The sequence below is a fragment of the Amblyomma mixtum genome, chromosome 8 (genome assembly GCF_055824585.1).
Source record: "Amblyomma mixtum isolate Tamu chromosome 8, ASM5582458v1, whole genome shotgun sequence".
Classification (NCBI taxonomy): Eukaryota; Metazoa; Arthropoda; class Arachnida; order Ixodida; family Ixodidae; genus Amblyomma; species Amblyomma mixtum.
Genome location: NC_143019.1, coordinates 8,084,549 through 8,094,152, shown reverse-complemented (window position 1 = coordinate 8,094,152; position 9,604 = coordinate 8,084,549). Strand labels below are relative to the sequence as shown.

Here is a 9,604-nt window from a genome sequence, read left to right as displayed (position 1 = left end):
GAAATGCTAGAGGCCCATGTACTGTACGATGTCAGCGCTCGTTAAAGAACCCCCGGTGGTCGAAACTTCCGGAGCCCTTCACTACGGCGTCCCTATGCCTGAGTCGCTCTGGGACGTTAAATCTTCATAAACCATAAATCATATATAAACATTATCCTTTCCTTCTGTTTCTCTCAAGCTTACTAAACGCTCATAGTAGATTGTGAGCTCGCTACAAAACCTTAACAGGTGTTCTCTTAATTTCCGCTGACTCAGCGCAGCGATCACACAGTGCGTCTATTGTCGCAGTAGTATCATTTTATTAATCCTTGGCTTGAGCCGTACGTAGTAAAAAACCAAATCAAGTTATAATTCGATAGCTGAGAAGTACGCTCTCATAATATGAAAGTTGACTAAAGACAGGTCAGGAGCTCCGAAAATTTTCTTTCTGGAGTGCGTTCAGCATTGACTGCCCAATTGGCCCCCATTCTCAGCGTCCTTAATAAATACGGGGCCTGTGGGCGGCGCTCAGGTTGAGGTAGACTAGCGCCAGAAGGAGTAGGCACAGCGCCACAAGGATCCAAACCACCAAGATGACCTCCTTGGACACTGCCCGCGTCCGACGGGCCCCGCCTAAGCTGCCGCTGGGACCTCCTGCGCTGTCCACGCCTTCGCCCACCGGCAACGGTGGCGTCGCTGAAAGAGAACGATTGAGACGGAGGTGTGGAAACAGCTCCTGTCGGGATAACTGTTAACGTGAACACGGGAGCGCGTGAGCGCAAACCATGCCATCGATACGCTCCCGCCTCGCTTGTGGTAGTACCGCGACCTCTACCAGTAACTGCTCCTCAAACCTCACGATGCAGTACCGTACAGCAGTGAAAAGAACACTCTAGCGTGTACACAGTAACAACGATCTTCAATGTAAAGAGAAGGTATTCGACAATATTTCTGAAGAGGGAACGAAAAACATGATGCAAGGAAGCAACATGTGGGAGCGAAATTAGCGAGTTTTGAAATAGGCGTTCAGCTTAAGTTAAGGATAACGCAGCCAGTTATGGAAATTAAAATGATAGGTGTAACGTTAAGAGACCGGAAGAGGGCAGAGCGGGTGAGAGAACAAACGAGGGTTAATGGCATTCTAGTCGAAATCAAGAGAAAGAAATGGGCTTGGGCAGGGTATGTAATGCGAATGCAAGATAACCGCTGGTCCTTAAGGGTTAGGGAGTGGATTCGAAAAGAAGACAAGCGCAGCAGAGGGCGGCAGAAAGATAGGTGGGCGGATGAGATTAAGAAGTTTGCGGGGATACGGTGGCCGCAGCTGGCAAAGGAGGAGTTAATTAGAAAGACATGAAAGAGACCTTTGCCCTGCCATTGACGTAGTCAGGCTGATGATGACGACGATTATGATGACCCTACCAAAAACTCCCCTATGGTTATTGTTCTACGCATGCGCACTGGCTCTCTGCAATTCCCCTGTTCGTTCGTTCGTGAATGAGAAGTTGGTCAAATAGCGATAGCACAGGCATGTCTGGTGGCGGCTAAAACACTACGCCCACTGCCTGCGTGCGCAAAGCAGTGTGGGCTGTGCATGTATTGGACGTAGTGTTACAGCCGTCACTTGTTCATAGTCACCGCAAGGGAGCTAGACAGGTACGCGACATGTCTCTTCTCTCACCTGTGGTCACTGCCGCGGCAGACGTGCTGGCCATTGACGAAGCGCGCGAGTGACGTCCTGCTTCCGGCTCATGGCGCATGTCCGCCAGGCCCTCGTGCTTCGGTCCCTGGTAGCGAGGCGGGATTCGGCGGGGCAGTGTCGTGGCGCTGTCTTCGTAGCCGGCAAGGTCCAGCGATGGACGGCTGGCAGCAGCCGTCGGGGTTCGGGCCAAGCGGCTCGCTGCGCGTCCTTGATGCATGGCGACCGGGATGCGAGCTGCTTTTTCTTCTTTACAACCCTAAAAACGCGCGAGCAGCCGTGGCACTGATGCCGATGGCGACTCCTGTATATTCCTGTATTCACGTATAGTCGCAGTCTGTGGCGAGAAGCGAGGAAGGCTTGTTCCGGGAAATACGTTTGGGAACACATGTAAAAGCGATATGTAGGCGACTCCATACGCGATCCTCCATGACTCCTTACTTACTATCAAAATTCTATCATGATTACGACCCGGAATGTACACTATGTGGCTAAATATCCACTACAGATCACGCATTGTGGAACTGTAAAGAGGAGGCGCCACCGGAATCTTAATACAAGTTCCTGCACTCGAGCAATGGGAGGCCGTGCTGATCAGCTTAGACCTGGGCTTTCAAACCCGGGCCACTGAATGGGCGACTCTGGTCGCTGCAAGCCGTGGAATGATAGCCACCTAGCACGGGTCATCTGTATTTTTCCTTTTCTGACGCAATAACTTTTTTTTGCAATCCAAATACGTTGAGATTCAGGAAAACTGTAAACGATACCCTCCTTCATTACTGCAGAAGGACGCAAACTGCAAAAAGAGGCTGTTAGAGGCTCAGCGGTGTTCTGCATTTCTGCCTGACAGGAGAGCGTGTTTGACCGGAAGATTCAGGAATGTCAGGCCGAAGTGATAGTCCTTCAGAAGGTGAAGCAGAGAAGGAAATAGCCGGGAGTTATTGCAAAGCTAGGGTCCGGGGCCAGGACCAATATGAACGGAGGCGAGGCTCACTGGTACAGTGGAATGACGAACCAGCTTTCTTTAACGAGTACATCCGTATTTGTGAACTTCAGCCACGTGACACTTAAAAGCGAATTATAAACTGAACATCTGCAATGGCACGACACAAGACAATCCACTAAACTGAAACGAACGGGAACCATAACCAACAATGGAACAGTTACGAAAGCTGACGAACCCGGAGGGTTTTGCAATTAAACGATAAAAAATGAGCAAAGGAAATACACTTTTGTAGCGAAAGCTACACTTGGCTAGCAGAAGTGCATTTCGCGAAGCCGGGAAAATGCCACTGCTGCGCATGCGCCGTTACCATCGGAACCAGTTGCGCTGGAGCACGACCGGATAAAGCCGGCAGTGCGCTGGAGCCACAGGTGTGCGCCGCGCGCCGTAACTCCACTGCAGCCGCTGCGCCGCATTGCGCATGCGCAGAGTCGCGCCGCGCAGCTGGGATATAATCCCGAGGCGATGCGCTCGATCCTCAGACGCGCACCATGGCAGAAGGAGAGCGACCATGCTCGTCACGGCAGCAGTGCAGGCTGCGTGAAACTGCAGTCTTCCAATCCAGAAGTCGTCGCATGGTACAAGGCCGGCCGACAGCGTGAAAGCGAGGCGAGAAAGGCTAACCGGGCGGCCGTGACGCCCGAAGAACGAGAGGAACGTCTCGCGAAGAGACGCCGCCAAGCTGCTGAACGACAACCTTGTCGCTACCGAAATGTCAATAGACGAAACTGCTTTCGCTATGTATGTGCTTGCCTAGCTGAGCTAAGCCATTGCCAGTTTTTCGATTCGAAGACCTGTCATATATAGAATGTGTTCGAAGTGCCCATGTACTGCAGGTAGTCCCGGATATTATTTCCATGAAGCGTTCCTGATCTAATTGTTATCCGTCATCCACTTAAAGAGGTCTTCCTAATGATTTTTAGACCAACTTTCCTTAGTTACTTCGTCTTTGAGATCTTTGTCCCTGCACGCGTCCGCTTTAGAAACTTAGAACAAAAAACACGCATGTACTAGATTCACTCCGCTTAGTTACCCGGTAGAGTAGTAGCCTGCAACTTTCCCAGGTAATAATTTAAGGTGGCCTATTATCTACACTCTCGGGGTGAGCCAGGGCGGGGCCTGCTTCTGATGTGCGACCTCCTTTTCATATCACGCTTTGCGTTACTTCTTTTCCGCCGAAGCCTGATGCATTATGAACATAACGGAAGCCTACCCAATGCAATTAATTACAATTATTACATTATATGCAACCACGAGCATTTATAATGAAGAATAAACAATGGGGAAAAAATGGTAGAGCAAGGCATAGCTGCTTAGCTCATTAATCAGCGAGAGCGAATTGGCATTAGCGGCCGAGGGCTCTGCAGGGGTGGAAGGCCCCGAATTCGCCCATTCTTCCCGCATTCCCTCTCTTAGGGGAGAAAAGCGCTCACAGCAATGAACAAGCCGACTCTACAAAGCGGCAAGCGTCCGCACTGCGGCACGGCTGCCCAAGCGGCCCGGATTATGGGTTTGGTCGACGGAATGGAAGCCCTCGGTGCGAACGACTACAGCCGTTCTCCGATCGCCCATGGTGCAAAAACCGCCCCGCCAATAACTGCAGCGTGAGCTCGGGCTGCGTCTTGTGCTTCAGCTTGTGTTGCAGGTTGTGCTGCAGCTTCCACAGTGGCTGGCGGAGCAGCTTCTGGGGCGTTTGGTTGTATTTTGTTCTCTGATCGGGCTTGAGGAGCGGCTTAATACAGCAGCAGTTCAGCATACCCACTTATGGAGAGCCAGTGAGTGACTAGTTGATTTCAGAGCCGCTTGATGATTTTGTACCCTGAATCATACGCGCGCAGACTCCATTCTGAGTCCCCTTGCACAATGAAGAAGAGGACGACGACGACCTTTTGTTGGTCTCTTCGTGTTTCCTGTAAAGAAACCTCGGTTCATAATGTTTTCACTCTCGTTTTTATTTTTTGTTGATTTTCTTAATCTTTATTAGCGAAGTGTTTCGTTCGCATTTAACGATTAGATACGCTTAGCCTACGGATATGCTTGTGTACTCATCACTATTGTCATCGTCTTCCGTTCCTACACGACTTGCTGTTCACTTCAGCACCAGGCAGATTACACTGGATCTCTCGTTCTTACCAGGACCACTAGATCGTTGGTCTATAAGGCGTTCTGTCAACCCGTAGTGTGACAGCCTTCAGCCCCGGCTACCCATGTTGACCACAGACACCTCCGAAAATGCGAGCGAGACAGCAGGCATGGAGGAACTTGTCGCCAAGTCGAAGGATGACATTTGGGAGCCCACAGCAGCACGAAGCGCGCGCAAGGCCTTCAGGAGTACATCCGTCGAATCTAATCGGCTGGACTCAGAAGAGGACCATGGCCGCCAACCTCCAGTCCTGGATCCTGGCACCAACAACGCCTTCACGGGTAGCAGTCATCCTCGCAACATTCGTAATGCTTGCTCACGGCATCGCGGCGGCTGCCAAAACATCATGAGGCCCGGTGATTTACCCGCCACTGGTTTTCAATACGTCACAGAGTCAAGCTCTTCGGGAAGCTACGCGTCTAATGCCTCAGCCAACGACCATGCGGCCTCCAAGGAACATGGACTTCCGTCTGTAAAGGACCGGCGCCAACACCAGGAAGCACGTCTACCAGGACCTACCTTTACTGACGTCATTAGTACCAACAGTTTCTCGAGTTCCGACTCTCATTCAAGAAGCTCTCACTGGGACGCCAATCCCGAACATCAAGAGCTGCCTTCGCAATCCCACGCACTGCCCGTAAGCCATGAGCCGTCAATTTGGGACCACGGCGACCAAGTGAGCGAAGACACTACGACACCCGCGAAGAAGCCCATCGACCTGTCGTGGGTTCTGGTCCTCATGGTGTCAGTTAGTTGCTTTCTACTTTTAGCGGCGTACATGAAGTTTTTGTTCAACGCCAGCCGTGCCGAGATGGCGGGGACGACTCGTGCACTGTACCGTGACCTGAACATTTCGAATGAGTCCAATGCAGTGACTTTTACTTCTGTTCGTAAGAGACACGGCAAATGACTTAATAGCGTATTTCTTAACGCTTCGTAAGATCGGCTGCTTGAGGTGCCGAAGTGCTTTAACACGACAGATGCCCCCATATTGCACGAAGTTTAGAAACTGGCTTGTTTTAGTGAAAAAAGTTACCTGTCATTCTTGCTTTACCCGGGTTTATCGTAAGCGTACCCGATTGGTCGCACGGACGCACCTGAATTTTTATGGTTTTGTGCGTGTTCCTCCAGAATACCAGATTACAGTAAAACGCATGATGCTGCAGTGACGTTATACGTTGGTTCCTCTGGTCAGATGCACGAAGGCGGCAGTCGTAACGAAGAGTATTTGTTCGAGCTCACAGTAGCAATGTTTTCCAACACCGCTGAAATACCGCCATTTTTAGTCGTTAGCTAAGTATGGGTTCACCTCCAGCGACCTTTTCATCGAAAGTTAAGCGTGCTGGGGGCTGCCCTGCACCACTTTTTCAAAGGAGATGCCTCTGTCGCGGGTAATGTATCAGGCTAAGAAACCTGTGATCGATGTATTGAGTGCTTCTGAGGCGTATTATACTCATCGGCCCTGAAAGGTGGGCAGAGTTTCCTGATCGGCAGAAGCAGGCATCGGACCTAAAATAAAGCGTCTAGTACAAACGACGGTGACCGCTCTGACCCCTCGAATTATCGTCCCATTTAATTAACATGCATCTCGTGTAAAATCTTTAAGCATATACTGTACTCCAATATTTCAAATCACCTCAATAAAAAACTCTTTTTTCTTTCCCAAACAGCATGGCTTCAGGGCAGGCTTCTCATGTGAAACACAACTCTTCGAATTCACAACTGATCCTCATCTAAGTCTAGATTCTTTATTTCAAACAGACGCCATTTACCTAGATTTCTCAAAAGCATTTGATCGCGTTCATCACCAACGTCTCATCTGTAAACTCGCATGCCTATCACTCGACCCTCTAGTCTTTTCCTGGATTCGCTGCTTCTTGACTAATCGCTCGCAGTTCACCGCCATCGCTAATCACGCATCTGCAACTACTGTAGTTATCTCCGGTGTACCCCAGGGTTCCGTCCTTGCTCCGCTTCTCTTCCTAATCTTCATCAACGACCTGCCATCCGGAATCTCGTCATCTGTCCGTCTTTTTGCGGATGATTGCGTCATTTATCGCCGCATATCTGATAACACTGACCAGGAATTATTACAGGACGACCTAAATAAAATACAGAAATGGTGCTCCGTCTGGCTCATGCAGCTTAGTATTTGGAAATGTAAATCCATGCACATATCACGCAAACGTTCCATTACTAATTTCCAGTACTCCCTGAACTCTGTGGCGCTGTCAGTAACGAATTCATACAGGTACCTTGGCGTGGAAATAACGAACAAATTAACATGGTCACACCACATTATCAAACTTTGCGCAAGCACTTCCAGAGCACTTGGCTTTATCCGAAGATCACTGTCAATGTCCCCTCCATCAATTAGACAACAAGCATACGAAACATTCATTCGTGCTAAAATGGAATATGCCTCAGCAATATGAAACCCTCACCAGGCCTACTTAATACAACTGCTCGAAGCTATCCAGAATCGGGAAGCTCGCTTCATAACGCCGCAGTATTCGTCTCGACACAGCGTTACCAACCTAAAATCTTCTCTCGGCCTTGAACCATTAGCACTCCGCATAAAAGTATCAATTCTTTCTCTTTTACACAAACTATACTTTGACTTCCCTGCACTACGCCAAACTTTGTTATCTGCTCCCTTACGCTCATCTCGCCCATCATTCAACTCCCTCAGCATTCAGCGGTTGCACGGTTCATCCAACGCTTTCAACAAATCTTTCCTTCCCATCGCCATAGAAGAATGGAACAACCTTCCTGAAATCGTTGTCATCGAAACTAAACCCACCAGATTTAGGCAGCTAATAAGAGACCACTTGATCCAACTATAGCTACTTCCATCGCGATGCTCTGCCTGCAATTTGAACTGCTTGTGTCATTGTGACACCCCCGCAAGTTTTTTCCCACTTATTTAATTTCCGTACATTTTAATGTTTAATTTTATATAATACTGCTTTGCCATATATTTTCTGTACTATTTGAATTACCTGACGTTAATTTCACGTCAAACTTGTTGTTCTTGTTATTTTTTGTTATGCTTTTTTGTTTACATGCCCTTGTATGACCACTTCACACCACTGTCTCCCCCCCCCCCCTCTTATGTAATGTCCCGGACGGGATCTTTAAGGGTTCAATAAATGATGATGAAATATTTGCTCTCGACATTTCCGAATCATTGCGTTCTTCGCAGTGACATGCTTTGTTTTCTGTCTTCAGTGTGACGCAACTGAACGCCACGCAGAGCCAAGACAATCCAGTAGAGGAACGTATGGTTACATCCGGCTTCACCGCTTAGCCGTTGCTTTTCTGTTGCCACCTCGCTGGTTTCCATGATTATGCTCATTATATTAGTGAAATTTTAATACTTGGACTTACACTGGCCATAACCACAATCTTTCACGTGATTTGACAACAAATGGGAGGCCCGGAGGTGCCACCGATTCGGTCGATGCGGTGGTTCTGTAGACCGCCATCTTGCCGTTTGACCAGTTCGACCATAATTGCGGCCCCCGATTTCAGTCCAACTGAATTGCAGCAGCAGTCTGAACCGCAGCTGGCGCTATGAACTGAACTGAACTGAACTGTTGAACTGAACTGAACTGAACTGAACTGATATCAGTTGAACTGAACTTCCGTTCAGTTCAACTGATATCAACTGAACTGCCGTTCATAACGTCCTTGTAAACGTGGTATCAGAAGACTCTATGGTTGCTACTTCAGAACGTAGGAACTCGGCGGAATAGCGAGCGACTTTTGTTTCATTAAAACTTGCGCTAGTTGGTTCATTCTTTGACGCGAAGTAACTGCTGCACGGAAAGCACAAAGAGGGCGAAGTACCCGTATACCCCACATGAAGTGCAGACTGGATTTAAATACGTTTATTTCGTCAAAATGCAGACGCACACAGTCCGCGCTTAGATGGCCTCCAGCCCATGGCTAGGGGCGACCTTAGCGGCCCACTCGGTGGCCAACGCTTGAAAGCCCGGGTTCCAGCTGACCAGAACGGCCTCTCATCGCTCAAGAGAAGGAATTTGTACTAGATCCTCCGGTGGAAGTTCTTATTTACATAGCCCTAATATGTGATCATACGTGGCTATTTCGCCAGAGAACCTGCACTCGGGGTTGAAGTCATCTGGTTGCATTGTTGCGAATAGATAGGGGCTAAGAAAGGACCTAGCCTGGAGTCTCTTCCATGTGGTGTCTTGCGCCTTATACAACGTTTCGTCAAGTGGTAGAAATTTGTGCCTTTTCAATTTGTAATGGCTTGTGATATCGTAGAAAGATGCCACCCCTCCTTGCAGTAATCCATGGATCTGTGCCTATATGTGGCTCAAAACTTGAAAGTGTGCGCTTGAGTGTATTGAAAGTGTATCTTTGCTATCATTGTCCCTTGCGCACAACAGTTACCTAGGGTCCAATAGGTACCTTTCAGAAAAAATTAAAAATCCGGCTTACTGGGGGTGCGGTAGGATCTGTTGAGCCCGCTGGTACGGCTATGCAAAGGCGGTTAGCGCCAGTCACTATGCATACAACCGCATCACTCAAAACATCGCCGTTTTGAGAAGCACAGCGGCGACATTCATTTCTCTTGTTCTTGTTATGAATCCGCGGACCACCCTCTCTTTCCTTCGCTTAGAACTACCGGAGTGGAGGACAGAAGAGAGAAAGAATAGAAGGGGTCGAGCGGAGATGTCTTGCCCACTTTAAATAAATATTTCATAACAGCCAACTCCCATGCATTTGGCGGTTAGGAGCTATACAAGAAAAA

At 48.8% G+C, this 9,604-nt stretch overlaps 1 protein-coding gene across 1 annotated transcript; it reads right to left on the bottom strand.

Moving 5' to 3' along the window:
* Positions 1 to 478: 478 nt before the first annotated feature.
* Positions 479 to 1,895, bottom strand: LOC149331256 (uncharacterized). Its single transcript, XM_089555441.1, has 2 exons — positions 1,658 to 1,895; positions 479 to 675 (listed from the first exon to the last, which is right to left on the bottom strand). The coding sequence occupies exons 1-2, from the start codon at positions 1,893 to 1,895 to the stop codon at positions 479 to 481; spliced, it is 435 nt and encodes a 144-aa protein (XP_089411567.1).
* Positions 1,896 to 9,604: the final 7,709 nt, after the last annotated feature.